Here is an 18,975-nt window from a genome sequence, read left to right as displayed (position 1 = left end):
AGTCCTTCAACTGCTGCTGAGGGGTCTCAATAATTTGAATTTCCACAAACTTGCGGTTCACAAATTGATATACAACATGTCCAAATTTCGAAGCGTGTCCGATAATCATGTATTGAGTGCCCCGTATTTGAAATTGCTCCATGAAGTGGTTTAAATATTCGTATTGATCCTGATAATCAAACTCGATTTGCTGATGCAGTGAGAACGTCCCGTTGTCATTGTAGATGTAAATTTCACAACGTTTTCCGTACGTATATGCTACGTATAGCTTCTGATAAATGTTGAATGCAGCGACATCACGTGGTGGTGAGTTGACAGTCTCATTTAATGTTGTTATCTTCTGGATATTGTGGAAATATCCGGAGAACCTCCGGCTCGTACAATGCGCTGTTACTCTGCTAACTGGTTCATCTGAATGCATGGCAACCAAAATGATCATACAAAAAAAAAGAGAAAATATGTAAATAATGGAATAAAAATATAAATTGTGGTGAATATTAATGATCTGAATTTATTAATTTTTGTTTTTTAATAGTGTCAATAATTTACATGATGCATATCCCTGTTTTAAATCTTAAAAATGAATGTATTTCATTTTTTCATATTTTTTTACCAAACTTGTATTTAAGTTGAACGGTAGGGCATGACTGTCATGGCTCACTATTCTAGAAAACAAAGTTAAAAACAAACAGTGCCATAGATGGCGCTGTTCAATCATGACCATAGTGAATTATAATATATTAGAGGCTTACAAGCAATTGCAGAATATACAAACTATTATGGTTAGACATGAATCTACATGTACATTTCAGGTATGTGTCTTGTTTTTACGTTTAAAGTTCACATGCCCGTTCATTTCCAGTCCGGTTTCCTATTGTAATTTGACACACAGTTTCAGGTGACAGGTTCAATAAATAATGAGCAATTACCAAAATGATAAATTACAAATCGCTAATTAATTTTTGACAACCAGAATTTACTTGCATCTCCTTCTCTTCAATTTACTCAAAATTTAAAAAACTGGTCCTATAATATTTATAATCCAAATTGATGTACATCTGTGTGTATACATTGATTTGTAACAACAAAAATAAAAATTTATTTTCAATTTTCAGAATATTATTTATGAGCCAAGTACTTTGGAAACATTAAAATATATTCGTATATATATTAAAGACAATTGTATACTTATTGATATTCTTTGTGACCTACAGATAGATAGTAAGCATAATAAATCCGGAATTTACTCATCACCATTCTAAGTTTTGGGTTTGATTAGTCTGATTATGAAACCACAAAAAATAATACCAACAACATTACGTCATATGCAAAATTATAAAATCAAATTCTGAATATAATATGTAACAATTGATGAGCTGAACTAAATAATACTACATGTGATTTATTCTACCAAACTGTATTTAGAAAACCAACAATAAACATAACTTGTGCTTGTACAATCTTGACAAGTATTAATTTAACCCGTGGCCAAATAGCTTGCTTATGGCACAAAAAAAAAATACTGTCAACACATTTAATACTAGGAAAAGTTTTTTTGATGCACTAGAAGTAAATAGCACTCACCAGAGTTTTGTTCTTGGTCTGTTTCTATCTCTCGTGCTATCTGTCTTGTCATATCTTCAAGACACGTCAGTTGATGTTGGTAATCCTCCAGTAGGATTTGTTGTTGATAGTTATCGTCCTCTAGCTGCCCAATTGATTCCCATTGCTGATGTACGAGCTCACTGCTGGAGTCTTGTGATTGCGCTAATTTCAGCGACTCTATCAGACTATTCTGATGATCCAGTATCCAGTCCTGCATTTGTTCCCAGATTACTCCGTGGCTGTCTTCCCAGTCACGCTGCTGTCTCTCCATACTGTCCTGCTGTGCCTCGATGAGCTCCTGGTGTAGTTCTATCTGGTACTGCTGCTGCTGCAATTCGTATTGCAGTCGTTGTACCCAGTTTTGCTCCTCGACTTGGATCCACATATCTTCAATTTGTGACTGCCACTCGTTGATCAGCTCATTCTGATTGTCGATTTGTTTTTGCTGTCTCTGTATCCACTGCCAATGTCGATCCAAGTCATCCACCTGATCCCACATCTGTTGTTTCATATCTCGCCGTTCTTCATATTGATCAGTTTTCGAGAGTTTCAACTCTTCAAGTTCAATCGACATTTCTTGTATCATCTTTTCTTGTTTCTGCATGTACTTTGTCATGTCGTCCAAGTCGGATTTAACCACGCTGAATTCGGGACAATCGTCCAAGTAGTCTGCATTCGGAGTAACGAACATGTATGTGCAATAGTTGCCGTCGATGCACATGTCGTAGAATTCTTGACACACTTCTTGCCCGTCCACGATTTCATAGCTACGTGAAAATAAGACAAGAGCGAAAATTATGTGAAAATGCATGGCTGTTGCCTGCTGGGGTGACTGTGTCGTGACTGAAAGATACCAGGGTGTGGTGTCTGGCTTCCCTCTGTAACTGTTATCTCTTAAATGGACTGCACCATTTAATGGAAATACCATATGCCCCCATTACTGAGATGAACCCATTGTAGTTGAACGTCCAGTTAAAGATCTGATTTCCATTCTAAATGAATAGGTCATTGATTACGGCCTGATGAATAGAGATTTGCATTTAAATTACTTTCAACATAGAATTAAACGGTGCATCCATATTGTATCCATGGTAATACTTTAATTGTTGATGTCCTTTTAGCTTGCTTCTTAAGTGGTATGCCTTACGATAAGAACTCCCAGACCACTTAGTAAATAACTGTACACAGATAACATTACTTTTACACTACTTTAAAATACATGTACATTCAGTCACATTGTTTCACAAATAATCTATCTTCTGTTTTTTTTCCAAATGTTAAAAAGTACATGTAGGTGCGAAATCAGTCAACTTATTTTCAAATTATTTTTGTTTACTTAATACATAAATGTATTGCTTGTAGGGTATGACGTTCAAGTATATAATTATATAAATAATTGTAAAATTGAAAAGCAGTTGCATATTGTAAAGACATTTGCAGTGACGTCAGCTGTTCTGCTGTTTTAGATTTATACCTGATCACTTCACAGAATGTAGGGAGGTGTCTACCTCGCTAGCCTGACCAATTCATTTGCAATTATAAATAGTTTATCAATTTTATATTAAGCATATTAGTAATAAACATATCTTTGCTGACTACAGTATATTAATTTGATCTTACGCAGATTTACCATTTCAGACATATTCACTGGGTTTTAAATTCACGGTTTTATCATTTAGATATTAATGTGTTCTATGCTAAATTTTACATATTCACTGGGTTTTAATTTAGCACATTTTCCAGTCAGCGAAATAAGCTAAATTAAAGTGAATATTTAACTCTTTTACAGTATTAAATTTTTGTTGGCAGTTTGTTAATTGTGTAGATTGTTTATTTTAACCATTGTGCACCAAAGTCAACCTTTGGCACTATTCACAAAATTAAACCCACAACTTTTTTTTTTAAAAAAACAATTTGCCAATAGAAAACCATGTCCATTTGTTTCAAAAATTATTTATTTATTTGTTTGTTTGTTTGTTTTTTTTGCTCATTTGTTAGTTTATGTTTTATTAGTATTTTTTACGGTAATAGTTATTTTTTTTAGTAATTTTTTTTCAATTAATAAATAAATGGCTTAAAGTACTTGTAACTATGAAAGTAGTATAAGTTGCTAATATATATCTTTCAATATATCACAGGAATTAGATACAGACATTGGTGGAACGTTGAACACGGCACAATTTCAAGAAGTGTTTGATCAATTGAATAAAGACACCACATGGAAAAGGGTAGGTACATGTACTTCTGTTGTATGCTGTACTGTTTCTATAATTGCATAATTATTTTATTTCATGGCTCTTAATACCTCTATACATGTAGTTGTGAAACTCTAGGCGATGTGATCATTGGCAGAAAACACATGTAACATTTTTTATTAATCTGAATTTAAAAATGAAAATCATGTTTTCAGAATAAAAATAATAAACCTCCTGTATGAGTAAATTTTTAAAAAATCAGAAACTTTTTTTTTGGCCTTAATAGTGATATACCCCAAAAACAAATATTTGCATTATCTTGTAAACTGATTTCTTCATGTTTTTGTTTTTTTCAGAAGCCAGAAATAAGATACATAGAAAATGATTTTCTTCGTAAAATACAGTACTGTATTGCTCATCAATATTTCAATTATTTCGGTAATTTAGTGGCATTGGCAAACGTGATATGCATAACAGTAAGTAGAATTAAGGGCGTATAAAATTAAGGGTTGTCAATTCCCAACTTTTTACCTTACAACCAGAAACTGTATACATCTGCCCTTATCAGAACTGTAGAAGTATTTGGTGAGTATTTATAGTGTTCCAATCTCTGTCGCCATCGCATCCACTGTTCCAGATACCATGGTAACATATAGGCCAGGTGAGCAGTGGATGCGATAACGGTAGAAAATGGAGCACTATTTTAGGGTAAAACAAGTCGCTCTTAACAAGGTCTTGGCGGCCATTGGATAACATGAAGTTATTACGAGAATACCTCAAAGTGTGCAGTAGTAGTATATAGTAGAATGAAAATACTGCAAAATTACGGCACACTGTAACTTATGGCGTTACCGTGACAGATTTATAATAATAAGATCTATTAGTAGTAGTAAAGTATCGTAGTCAAAGTCAAGAACGTTAATTTTTTTTTACTATTAACACATATTTAATATGTCTTGTGGGACCCACAACAGCACTATGCGATGTGATGACAGTGACACTTAAAGAACAATCTGATCCAATCTAAACTTAGGAGTATACCACAAATATATACATAGAGCTTCATTTATCAAAAGATGATAATATATGGGAATATTATTATTCAATTTGGAATTTCAAATATGTTTTAGGAGTAGAAATACTTATATGCATATAAGTTATTAATTAACCCAATTACTGTTACAGCAATATTGTGTTTTACTGTGTTTGCAGGTAGAACTTGGAGTACAGTATGAGAAAAAACTTAATTACAGTGCATCTAATTTAGCTGTCACCAATTTTGTGTTTGTGTGGTATTATGTAATTGAACAAGTAAGTGGCAATCATGTGGGTTTTTTTTTTATTTCCCAAATCATCATTGTATTAAGATTGAATTTATTTGATTTGATTTGTATCTGATTGACTTTGTCATCACAGTTTTAAGTTATCACTTATTACTGTGAGATCCGGCATATTTGGTAAAATCAAATGTAAACGCAGGACAGACAAATATAGCATAAATGCATCAAAATATCGCGTGGCATTTGATAATCAAAAAAGTATGCTAATAACAGGCTATACACATTTAATAACATTTTTATATATCTTAAAGCGGGAGGGTCGTCACCTATGCACGCGCGGGAATTGAGTCCCAAGCAATGATAACAACCCATGCTAAAAACGCAAAGACTCGTGCATAAATGCTTGTTAGTAAACAATGATATGCTATGCCCATCTGGTGTACATGCAGGTGACAACTCCCCTGCTTTAAGATACTCGTTTCAACCTTTTCACCACCAGTTCCCTCTTTTTATCACAAATTCACAAAATAATCCTGTTTATAGTCTGCACTTTCTGTCAGAAGATTGGGATAAAAATAGCCAAATATTTTTGAGTAAAAACTGAAAATTTACTCGAATTTTGTCTGTTGTCTCCAAAATTAGCGGTCATTTCCAGAAATATTGGAGAATACAAAAAAAAGTGAAGACAAATTTTGACAAGAAAGTCTGGTAGTAAAAAAGTTTCATTCATTATGCAGGATCTTACAATGAATAAAAAATTATCTGATATGATAGTTTTCCGAATAATTAAATTTCTAAGAGATGTCTTTCTGTCAAGATTTGTCTTGATCTTCAGACTAACATTTTACCTGCCTGACATAGCTATGTTGTCGTCAATAGATTTTATTAAATCAATCAGCATGGCACAGTAACTCATGCCGACTGTCAAAGTGAATTCAGCAGCTAAAGCATAGTAACACAATTATGCCGACTATGTCAAGATTTCAATAGCAGAATGATGCTTTACTGAATATTTTTGGAATTTGTGTCTCTTGTGAAAAGCACAAAGGTAGCCAAGTGTCATACCAATGTCTATATGTGTTGATGGATGTGTCAAATATTGTTGCATCAATATCTCAAGAACTACTGTGTGGATTTGGATGTAATTTAATACACATATCTTTATTTTGTTTTGAATTATTCTATAGAGCATCACAAGCAATGCTCAGGCGGAAAATGGTTGTATGTTAAATATGCTCAGTAAACTTTATAGATTATTGAATTCACTTCACGTGGGAACACTTTCTTGCATCTCTGATTTGTGATTTTTCTAGACAGTGAAAGTATGGGCGTTGGGATGGCGACGGTATATATCTAGTAAAAGTAATCTCTTTGATGCTGCAGTTACAATTACGTTAGTGGTAAGTATGCAGTCTATTATGACCCTTGATCTCTGACCTCAAATGTTATGTATTTCCATTTTAATAAATTACTTTTATATACTTTGTTTTGTTTTTTCAAATCATGTTCAAAATCTTAATTTATTGTTTGGTCCATAACTCACAGAATTTGTAAAAAAAAATCCCAAAATTAGAACAAGATGGGTCAAAGGAACTTCAACAGGAGATGTTTAGCTAATATTTGTGTGTGTGTGGGGGGGGGGGGGCTCAGACACGATGAATATGAATAAAAAGATCATTTTGCAATTACTGGTGAAGTTATCCAAAAAAATATATATATGTACTGACACAGTCTGAAATGTTAGAACACATTCCGTGATAATTAATGCTCCATAAATGTGCATGCATTTAGACAAAACAGTACACCCTCATAAAAACTGTTTGACTTATCCAGTTCTAATCACAATTAATCACATAGCAAACCAGCAGTCAGCAACTTATATGTAGCTGGCAATGTTGCTATTTTGGTGTTCTGAACATCATGGCGATATGAGTCCCATGCAATGTAAATAGCGCATGTGAAATACTTTTTATTGTTAACCAGATTACCCATGTATTTGTATGTATTCAAATTAGATGAATTTGTTGTCATGGTAACTGACATGACTGCTGTTTCTTCCCAGGTTGTTGAGATTATACACTGTATATTGAATGGTTCACCTTTTTCCATTGAATCGTAAGTTATATTTGACAATTTTGTACATTTTGTACTTTTTTTATTTTTTTATTTTTTTCAATTTTTCAATTCTTGAAAAAATTTACAATTTATAAAATTATATACTGACATATTGTCCAATTGTTCACAATTATTGTTTTCAAAAATTGTCATGATGGTTTTCTCAGTTTCACATCCATTTTCTCATGGCAAATTTAAAAATTGTAATATTAATGACTGGATGTTTGTGTCTATTGTTTCATTTTATGTGTTTTTAGAATTTCATGTGCTAAGATTAAAAGTTTAACCTGTCAGATTTTTTGATAATTTTTTGACTCCCATGTGCGAAGCACAAAATGGGAGTCTTTGCAGTTAGTGTGTCTGTATGTGTGTATGTGTGTATGTGTGTATGTGTGTCCGACTGTTCCACTGCTATCTCAAGAACCATACATCGGTTTTTGATGAAACTTGGTGCATAGATGCTCTGGGCCAATGCGCAGATTTGATTAATTTTTGGTAAAAATCCGTGCATATTAATTACCTAATTTGCATGATAATTAGCTATTTTTTAGTGGTTCCATGACTGTTCCACTGATATCTAAACAACCACTCATTGGATTTTGATGAAACTTGGTACATAGATGCTCTGAACTAATGCTAGGTTTTGATTAGTTTTTGGTAATAATCCGTGGATACTAATTACCTAATTTGCATAATGATTAGTCAATTTTCGGTTTTTCCACTGATATCTCAAGTACTAATCATCACATTTCAATGAAACTTGGTACATAGATGTCATACGACACTGCACAGACCTGATAGTTTTTATGGTAATATCAGTACATATTAATTACCTAATTTGCATAATTAATTAATTTTCAGCATTTGATATAAGTAGTTAGCATTACATTTCAATGAAACTTGGTACTTACATACTCAAGGACTATGCAGAGATTGATTGTTTTCGATAAATATTTGTGCATATTAATCACCTAATTTGCATAATTAGTTAATTTTCAGCTTTTCCACATGTATCTCAAGTACTAATCATCGCATTTCAATGAAACTTGGTACATAGATCCTTTAGGACTATGCAGAGACCTGATTAGTTTTAGGGTAAATAATTGTGCATATTAATTACCTAATTTGCATAATTAATTTTCAGCTTTTCTACTGATATCTAAAGTACTAATCATCATATTTCAATGAATCTAGAATTATGCAAACCCAATTAGTTTCCGGTAAATATTTGTGCATATTAATCACCTAATTTGCATAATTAACCAACTTTCACACTGATATCTCAGGTACTATACATCACATATCAATGAATGTACATGGATGCTGTAGGACAATAGACAGACCTGAATAATTGTGGGTTAAAATCTGTACATATTAATTACCTAATTTGCGTAATTAACCAATTTTAATCTTTCACACTGATATCTAAAGTACCGTAAAAACTCCAAAATTTCGACTGGTTTTAAATAATTTGTGTTAGAAATGTGACGTGTTTTTAGAGTCAAAATTAAGGTGCATTTTCGGACGGTCGAATTTTTCAGAATAGAAATCAGCAAAAAAAAATGGGGATGATAGACAGTGTGCTTCATTAGTTTTTAAAAAATGCAATGTCCGTCAATTGACGTAAACTTCCTCATGTTTCACGGTAAAAGCAAAGGTCGTGGCCGAGTTGTAACTCAAAATCTAAACAAAGTCATCAATCAGTGAGTATTATGACAAGCAAAACAAAACATCAAGACGCGGAGAAGAGGTCAGCACAAAACTAATAGGTCAAAAGACAAAGCTGTCTCGCACTACCTAGGAAAACTTGCGAATGTTCGAAGTACAGGTACCCATTGGACAAAAGATACATGGAAGTTTAGCAAACGATCTCCCCGACCCAGTGCAATGTATCCGGTTAGAATCAAAGCTCACGTGTCCCTTATTTGAGCACCGTACCGGTGATTTGAGGGACCAAATTCTGCCGTAAATTCGCCCTTGGATTAAAAAATATAATGGGATTTAAGAAAATAAAATGGGACTTTTAAGGTGTATTTTGGCGTCATTTTTCGGACATTTCAATCAATCCTGCCGGCTAAAATAGAGTCTAAGTTTTACCGTAGTCATTGACGTCTGTCTATTCAAGAGTACACGTGTATGATTTTTATCGTGACTAGCGTGAGCGGGTAAGCTTCCTTTCGAGAATGAGCTGTTATCACTGTGAACAATGTTAAATTATTCTTCAGATGACCAGTTTATTTTTTAAAAACAACTAATTTTTTTATTTAAAAAAATCATGCCGTTTTCGCATCATCCAGCTTTTTGATTGGTTAATTAGCGATTTGACCTATTTGACCTAAGAGAACATGGCGGATATCCTACAGCATCAAACGTTTATACGAGATCGGAATCATTCGCTTACGATGAAACTAAGTTGACTTTTATTTGTATTTCATAACCATTCAACAAATTTATTTTGTGTACATTATTATAATCACTACTGAGTACAGTAATAATCAACAATTCAGAAACGCAGCATGCCGAGATTTTTGTGTTCGTTTTTATTTGAAACTTCGTTTATTTAGAATATATTTTCGTTACCAATAAAATAAAAATCTCTCAGTCAATCAGAAACCCGGATTCATGCCTTTGAGGAAGGTCCCGTTTGAACGCTCACATCGTTTTTTTTTTCGTTTGGGGGAAAACTAAAACTGGTCGCAATTTTCGAATAAGAATGAGTCGGCAATTTTTAGTGGAGTCGAAAATTTGGAGGTGAATAAAACACCGAAACCCGGCAAATAAATAGGCGGTCAAATTTTTAGAGGGGTCGAAATTTTGGAGTTTTCACGGTGCTAATTATTCCATTTCAATGAAACTTAGTACAAAGATGCTCTAGGACAATGTACAAACCTAATTAGTTTGGGGTAAAAATCTGTTCATATTAATTCCCTAATAAGCATAATAATTCATAATTTTTTGGTTCTAATCACATTTCAATTAAACTTGGAGACATAGATTTTCTGTTACATTGCGCAGACCTCATTAGTTTTACACTCAAATCTGGTCATATTAATTTTCTGATTCGCATAATTAGTTTTCAGCTAAGTAATTTCGAATTATATTTAATGTGTCTCCAATACTCTCAGCACATGGGAGTTCTTTCTAAGCTTTCTTTGATTTTTTCATTAGGATTGAACCAACAACAGGGTTGTCCTTGTGGGATTTATTGAGACTTGTAAACATGCTAATTGTATTCAGATTACTCAGAGTTATTCCACAAATTAGGGTAAGTTCTTACCTAATATGGGTATAGCGATTTGCATAAATGACCATTGTATTGCGATTACCCAGTTATTTCACAAATAAGGTTAAGTTCTTACCGAATATGGGTTTATCAATTTGCATATATGACCTTGGTATTTAGATTACTCAATTATTTCACAAATTAGGATATGTTTCTACCAAATATGGGTATACCATTTTGCATATATGCTAATTGTATTTAGTTTACTTAATGAGTTTTCTGCTTTCATTTGGTTTTCAGTCGATGAGAATCGTTACAACTACGTTGATTGATCTTCTCAGTAATATGAAGGCATTTGTAGGAATCCTTGTGGTGAGTTTTATCAATATTTGATACATTTATTTTAAATCTATAAACATAATGTTTAATTGAATTACCATTAAGAGAAAATTGCTGAAAACGTTATGAAATCTGGTTGTCAAATTTGAAGAAAATCCGAATTTAAAATCAATTTCCTCCAATAATTGCAATTTTTAGTTTTTGTGCGCTTTTCATACTGCTCTGAACTGATACTTATTTGAGTATTATCTTTCAGCACCACATTTTTCCTTCCCATGATGCATATTTTTGTGAAAAATTTTCTCAGCACTACATCTTTGATGGCAATAGACACTATTTGCGCCTCTAGGTGGCGCCCTCACTATGTACATGTGTCTATTATACAAAATAAAAATGTAAAGTAATTTAAATTCAACTTTTACTTTTTCAGGTTATTTATTATTTTTTTGCAATTCTCGGAATTGAGTTGTTCAAAGATGTGATCGTATACCAGGATTGTAAAAATACAACAAACAGGTAAATAAAAACAGCACTTCATGAATTTATCACATACAAAACATGATACTGTTTAGCATGAATAGACACATATACCGGTAGTGATGTTTAACCTTTTCACCGCCAGTTCTCTCTTTTCATCACAAATTCCTTCAGAAGATTGGGACATAAATAGCCAAATTTTTTGAGTAAAACTGAAAATTTACTCAAATTTTGTCTGTTGGCTTCAAAATTAGGATTCATTTCTAGAAATATTGAAGAATATAAGAAAAAAAGTGCAGACAAATTTGGGCGAAAAAGTCTGATAGTGATGTTTAACTTACAATATCAGCAGTGATATTTAATGTTAAACATCGGTTTCTCCATATGATATTGCATTCCGTACATACTTATAAACTGGAAAGATAGTGACCCCCTCCACAGGAGCCGGCTTACAGAGGAAATGGAATAAACTAGGAAATCATTAATTAGAATGTTCATGTGATAAGATACATATTGTCATATTTTGTAAAATAAATTGTTTATATTTGTTTACAGCTCTGGTTGTGGTGTGTGTGGATCATGGCAACAATTGGAATACTGGCCAAATAATTTTGATGACTTTGCAGTAAGTTTTAAACATGTCAATGTGTTAATACTATCAGGTCATTACGAGAATACCAAAAGTATGCACGAAAACAGTACAGCGGGAGTATCGACCGACACGCTGTGGAGGTCGATGCGATGGTGTACTGTCTGAGTGCATACTTTGCGGTATGCTCATAATAACCTTATTATTATACATCTTTTCCTCCCAATGATACATCCTGGGATTTAGCAAACTTCTTTGTGTGGAGTCGAGTCAAACCCTGGCAGCTATGTTTGTTCGTTATTATAAGAGGACGCTTACATGCATAATCGTTCCATATTTGGAATTCAAGTTTCCTAATATGGTAGGATGAAAATAGCGCAAAATTATGGCATGCTGTAACTTATGGCATTATGGTGACAGATATGTAGGAATATCTGAAAATATTACATTTGCATATCTGAAAAACATGTTTAACATTTATAAAATAAGGTTTTTGAATACTTGCTTTAGAGGTTTATTTAGATTGACAAAACAGAACACAAACATTTCTTCTTTCTACCTTATGTGTTGCACTTTACTGGTATGCAAATTAAATTGCAAAAAAAAAGTGTTAAGCCTACATGCACAATGACATGAAGCAAAACATATTTTTATTTTTTTTTTGCCTGTTCAGGAAGTTAACAACAAAATAGTAAGTGTGACTTGTACCAGTCGTCCATGATAACAAAGTGACTCGCATGTGTCTTTTATGGAGATGTGTTTCTAATAGATTAAATATGGAATCATTATTTATTGTCAATATTTTTATTTTTCTAGGCAGCTCTGGTTGTCCTCTGGAATATTATGGTTGTCAATAACTGGATGGTCTTCCTAGAGGAGTTTTCTGTTGTGACATCACCGTAAGTTATTTTTTTTTTTTTTTTTTATTCATTCATTTCTTTGTCTACTTTTGTGTTTTATTTATATTTATTCATGGCTGTCACACTCAATAAATATAATATTACAAGGTTATTACAAGGATACTGCAAAGTGTGCATGAAGACAGTACAGCGGGAGTATCAACTGACGTGCAGCAAAAGTTGATGCGAATGAGTACTGTCTGAGTGCATATTTTGCAGTATCCTCGTAATAACCTTATTATTACACATTTTTTAGAACATATTTAGCAAACTTCTTTGTGTTGAGTCTGGTCAAACCCTGGGGACAGCTATGTTTGTTTTTTATCATTAGAGGACACTATGCACATAATTGTTCCATATTTGGAATTCGCGTTTCCTAATATGGTAGGATGAAAATACCCACAAAATTACGACACGCTGTAACTTATGGCGTTACGGCGACAGATGTATAATAATATACTTTTTTTTGTTTTTATTTCAGCTGGTCACAGTTATATTTTATTGCATGGTATTTTACATCTGTCCTGATATGTATCAACTTATTCACTGCTCTTATACTTGAGGTGAGTAGTACTGTTTCCAAACTGCAACCATTCTACACCCAAACCACCCCAACTCTACACTGAAACTACCACAACTCTACACCCAAACCACCCCAACTGCACACCCAAACCACCCCAACTCAACGCCCAAAGCCCAACAACTCAACACTCAAACTATCCCCCCCCCACTCCACCCACCAACTCTACACTCAAACTACCTCCACTCTACTTTCCTCACACTCAAAGCATCCAAATTCTACACCCAATGCCCCCCAACTGCATATCCAAACCATCCCCAACTCCACATCGAAATCATACATCCACCCTCCATTCAAAAACCACCCTCCACCCGCTCATTTCCACTTCACACCCAAATTACTTCCCATTCCACACCCAAACCATCCCTTACTCTACACGCAGGTCACCCAAATCAAACTTGAATTGGGATATTTAATTCCACAATATTAAGAGTTATCCCATACCAGATATATCAATTATAACTCTATAGACAACTTTTATATCAAAAGATGTGTTACTGAATGTTGGGCAGTAGCTGATATTGCTTTAATCACCTTTTTGAGATGTTTGAGGTCATTGGATGCGAACAAACAATCAGTAATCAAAAACTAGAACAGCAAAAGTTGGCTGTTTTACACCAAATAAATTTTCTTAAAATTCAAACAAATCACTGAAAAACCACAACAAAGTAGTGCAGTTAAGGTTGAACATATCTTTAACGTCTACTTACATGTACACTACTGCTACCACATGTGATTGAATAAAAAAAGTTTAGTAGTACATTGCATCACTATCTTGTGATATGCTTAAAGCAGGAGAGTCCCAAGCGACGAAAACAAAACACACTATAACAGCAAAGGCTCATGGGTAGACGCTTGTTTGTAAACAATGACACGCTATATTGGCATCTGATGCATGTGCAGGTGACGACCCTCTCGCTTTATACCGCTTTTTCAGAATTTCATCACTAAATGGGACCGCCATCAACTACAGCTGGCAGAAGGACTGAACGAAGAAGAAATGATCACACGAACTGATGTACATTCCATGTTTAGGTATGTGTTCAACCATATGGTATATAATTACACATGTTTTTCTGTTAATAACTACCATGTGACTGTCCTATGAACTTGAAGTTGAAAAGTGTCTGTGTGTAGTCAAGAACAATGTTTGTAACAAGTACACTACTTAATAAAACTACTGTAAATGCATTTAATTATTCCCTGGTTTTTAATTTCGCTATTTTCACCATTAGGTAAAATTCACTGAATCAAATCTGCATTAACAATACTCATTGTTTCTCTGCTTAACTCGTAAACTTAAAACCCAGTGAAATTGCTCACAATACCAAAATAGTGAAATTAAATACCAGGAAAAATAAACATTTCTACAGTAAACAATTACGGTACATACATGTACATTAATATAAAATCATTATTTTACTTATTTCTGAGTGGTGCCATTATATTGAGCTGAAGAACGAGGAAGAAATAGAAAATAAGATTTACGCATTTGTAATATGTAAACATCAGCAGAATTTTTGCTTTGACCAGTTGAATACTGACAGGTGTCAGAAAAATGGATATCTGAATACAAATCAGTAATATCTGCCAAGAGTGCTTGAAGTATGATAATATAATTATTGTAGTTTTAAATAATGTTTTTACAGAGATTTACTGAAGGAGCCGACGGAAGAGGAATTACTCACCGAGTTGAGAATGCATCCACATCTACATCTTAGGCTTTAACGACAATAACATACTTCGTAATTTTGACGTTATACATATATTTCTGAATCTTGTAACTCAGATCTAAATGAGGCTGGCTTCACCCGGGGCAAGATTTTTTACAATGATGGCTAAATACAATAGCTTTCTTGAAATATCATGTCTTCCGTCGTTAAGCATTTAATATTTGCTATGATGTCACACAGAAAAGTACATTGCAGAAAATATATACTGGTACTAGTGTATTTATAAAAAACACTTTCAAAGTGCCCAAGGTAATTGTGCCATAGTCTAAAATTTATTATGAAAAAGATGCACTTTTGAGGGGTCTTCGTTCCTTAACCAACATGATATAATTAAGGGTGTTTTTTTTTTAAATTAAATGATAGTTCCTCAGCATGAAAACCTTGTAGGGGCACATGGTGAAACAATTTACATAAAAAGTGTGAGGGGGTGATATTTTTGGTTGTTATCATAAGAACACTACAAAGTTTGCTTTCAGGCGGAACAGGGTCACATTGACTTATGCATACTTAGTGGTTTTCTTGTGATATTATTTATGTCTTTAAATGGACTTCATGATACATTTACACTGCTTATATGATATTTTTCAAAAACTTTCTCTCACAAGATATGCTTATAACTGCCCAAAAAATGTCAGCTAATTTGTTGTTTTACTGTATTTATCAATTTTGTTTCATATGCACTTCCAATAGAACAAATATGGTATTGTTATTTTATAAGTAATTGCACATATGTACTTAAATGTAATTGCACAACTTGATACAGATTTTATAATAAAAACAATTTATTGAATTTTTAAATATACAATATTTCTATCACTGTATCACAATAATAAGATAAGTGATTTGTTGTATATAAATTTGCAAAATTATATTTTTGTCACTACTTTTTGTTTTGTATATTTGTTTTGAATTTGATACAGTTATGTAATATTTCAAAGAGTAATTTGTTTTATACTTGAAAAAATGAAACATCAGTTGTTTTCCCATGGAAAATGTAAAATATGTGAGTAGTAATCTTTGTGGTAAACAATATTCAACTTTATGCAGTCATAGTTCATGAATCAACACCATCTCATTACTATGCATGTATCAAAGCTCTAGATGGTAAATGGTATAACTTTAATGATGGGTGTGACAGTATTTGATAGTGTAGACACAGTTCAGACTGAACAAGTATATTTACCGGTACTATTTTATCAGTTAAAATTGGGCACCAATGTTTTCGTAAGTTAATTCCATCAATCTTGTTTTGTTTTTGCATTAATGAAAAAAGGTATGCATAAAATCGCACTGAAAAAAATAGTTTTGTCGCACATGTGGTTTATTGAGGACGTGCTTCTAAGAAAGACGATATGGTATTTATCTTTTAAGCGTGCAGATACTTCATCTTCAGTGCAATGAACTGGCAGGATAGTGAAACACATTCTAATTGCTGCCTGTTGAGCTACCGTGGCCCATTTATAGTGGGCTTTTATGTTACCATATTAAATGTACGAGTTTTATTTTTTGTATAGTGTTTACGTTGTTTGTGTTTATTCATTCCATGTTTTTAATTTTAGAAAATACTTCAAATAAATAAAAATTATTTAGCAATTGAACCAGCATGCAAGTCTTCGTGTCCTAATTCCTCCCAGAATGCAATGTACCTCATTGGGAATGGATAAAGTGTTATTGTCTATGGGTAAATCCAGGCAAACAATATTTCAATAGGTAGATACTAAATGGAATTTTGCCCCCACCCCCCAATTGACGATGTTTTTTCTTATTATAAACAATAAATAAAACTAGTTTCATCTGTGTTTTGTTTTGATGTTTCACACTTTTTTCGCTTTGAAATTATCTTCGTTGTTATCTACAGCCATCTTAGCACTGATCAAAATTCATCCAACCGAAGAAGAAAAAACTAATATTTGTACATTGTCCAATTATAGCGGGAGGATCGTCACCTGCGTACGCGTGGGAATTGAGTCCCAAGCAACGATAACAACACATGATAAAAACGCAAAGGCTCATGGGTGGACGCTTATTTGTAAACAATGACACACTATGGCCATCTGACGCATGCGCAGGTGATGACTCTCTCGCTTTGAAGGATTATTTTATAAATCTAAATTTGTTTCTTCATAAGTATATAGCTGGCTACATGTTTATTGGTATGAAGAAAAATTGTTGTTTTTTCTGTTGCCGGGTTTAGCCAGCGACAGAAGGAAATCATGATGATCGATTAGCAGCATGGATGCATGGTAATTCTACTGAATACTGTAAAAAATATTATTTTAGCTGAAATTAATTTTTGCTGAAGAGGCTTTTTGGATGTTTTCATGAAATTTATTTTCACTGAGTTGAATATAAAATATAGAAAAAAAGATGTACTAGTATTTGCTGGATTTTATTTTAACAGAATCACCTAAGCGAAAATAGCGAAATTAAATTTTGAGTGAAAATAAAGTATTTCACAGTAAACGAGGTAGGTGATGAGAGCAAAAAGTGGTTCATTGTTACACGGACATGAATAGGGTGCAACTTCTGCTGGTCATTGACCTTTTGTCCTATACAAAGGTGTTGCTGTAAAATACTTTATTTAAGCTGGAATTAATTTTCGCTGAAGAACTTTTTGGATGTTTTGTTTAATCTCACTGATTTTTGATGAGTTGAATGTAAAATATAGGACAAAAGGTGTATTCCTTGGATTTTATTTTTCACTGAACCATCTCTTCAGCAAAAATGCTAGTAATGACATCACACAACCCACAATAGGGCTGCAAAAAAAAAACCTAAATCTCACCAAATTCGCAGTAAATCTTTGATAAAATATGGCAACTAGGACACAGTAATTAATTGTCTGTTTGAGGTTGTGGGGTTTTAGTAAACGTCTGAGACCCGCTAGTAGGACTGAGGCTGTTTACTAGAACCCAGACCCCAAACAGGTTGTGTGTGTGGAAGCAAATTTCTACTTACTTTTTAAAACAAATCAAAGATACTGTGAGAAACTAGTGAAACTCCCCAAATTTGTTGAGTAACATAGTTAAACAACGCTTGCGGATTACAGCGAATTATTTCTGGTACTGAAAACAACACAGTTTAATCCGGTAAGTGTTCCCATACCCGTTGGTAAACTCTTAAAAATAATGAACAGAAATGATGCACAACAACAACACCGACTGCTCGCTTGGTGTCTTCAATGACGTCAACGTTTCGCCCTAAAATATGGCTTATTCAGAATACAAATACAAAAAAAAAAAAATTAAATCTCCCAAAAATGACTCAAAAAGAAAACTGTAGTAATATAGTATGACATAAGTGTAGACGGCTCTCTATTATAGTGGCATAGGTGGCGCTGTTGATCATCATGCGCCCTCCCTGTCGAACACAATAAATTTATTACACAACTGCACCATCGGTGGGTGCTGTATGGTAAGGATACATATCAGAAAAAACAAACACAAATAAACAAAAAACAACAAAAGTTTCAAAATTACAAACAAAAAAAACTAAAGGGCATATATAAAATACGTATTACAATTGTGTTTTTTAAGTATTTTGCAAGTGCAGTACTACTATTTATAATGCAAGTGAATATTAAATTTCGGTTAGTTGTACTGCACATTTTTAATTTACAGTCTTCTAAGAGGGTATTTCTTTCTTGGGTGAAGAAGCAACAGTCAAGGATGAAATGTTTTTCATCTTCTACAGTACCTGTGTTGCATTTTTTACACAATCTGTAGTTTGCCTCAATTCTTGGAAATTTTCTCCTGCCCAATTCTATTTCCAAATTATGGTCACTAAGTCTAAACTTGGTAACCATTCTTCTCAAATTGAAGTCCTGAATTTCTGTTAAATATCCTTCAAATTCATATTCCATTTTAAACAAATTATACGTTCTTAGTTTGTTTCCTGAATTTCCGTTTTTTTGGGACATGACTAAGTTGCTGATACCATG

The 18,975-nt window shown here is 33.3% G+C and overlaps 1 protein-coding gene across 1 annotated transcript in view; it reads left to right on the top strand.

Moving 5' to 3' along the window:
* LOC102807624 (two pore channel protein 2-like) overlaps positions 1 to 16,637 on the top strand; it is a 41,022-nt gene extending 24,385 nt beyond the window's left edge. Inside the window, exons 12-24 of the mRNA XM_085505024.1 lie at positions 3,744 to 3,833; positions 4,157 to 4,276; positions 5,013 to 5,111; positions 6,394 to 6,480; positions 7,143 to 7,195; positions 10,364 to 10,460; positions 10,719 to 10,790; positions 11,188 to 11,273; positions 11,790 to 11,859; positions 12,640 to 12,722; positions 13,204 to 13,285; positions 14,240 to 14,337; positions 14,952 to 16,637. Coding sequence (XP_085361150.1) covers positions 3,744 to 3,833; positions 4,157 to 4,276; positions 5,013 to 5,111; positions 6,394 to 6,480; positions 7,143 to 7,195; positions 10,364 to 10,460; positions 10,719 to 10,790; positions 11,188 to 11,273; positions 11,790 to 11,859; positions 12,640 to 12,722; positions 13,204 to 13,285; positions 14,240 to 14,337; positions 14,952 to 15,030 — 1,116 coding nt within the window. The 3' untranslated portion in view covers positions 15,031 to 16,637. The remainder of the gene's footprint in view (positions 1 to 3,743; positions 3,834 to 4,156; positions 4,277 to 5,012; positions 5,112 to 6,393; positions 6,481 to 7,142; positions 7,196 to 10,363; positions 10,461 to 10,718; positions 10,791 to 11,187; positions 11,274 to 11,789; positions 11,860 to 12,639; positions 12,723 to 13,203; positions 13,286 to 14,239; positions 14,338 to 14,951) is intronic.
* Positions 16,638 to 18,975: the final 2,338 nt, after the last annotated feature.

Source organism: Saccoglossus kowalevskii, chromosome 11, assembly GCF_978046115.1.
Source record: "Saccoglossus kowalevskii chromosome 11, keSacKowa6.1, whole genome shotgun sequence".
Classification (NCBI taxonomy): domain Eukaryota; kingdom Metazoa; phylum Hemichordata; class Enteropneusta; family Harrimaniidae; genus Saccoglossus; species Saccoglossus kowalevskii.
The sequence above is the reverse complement of the archived record's forward strand: the minus strand, read 5'-3'. Positions and strand labels throughout refer to the sequence as shown.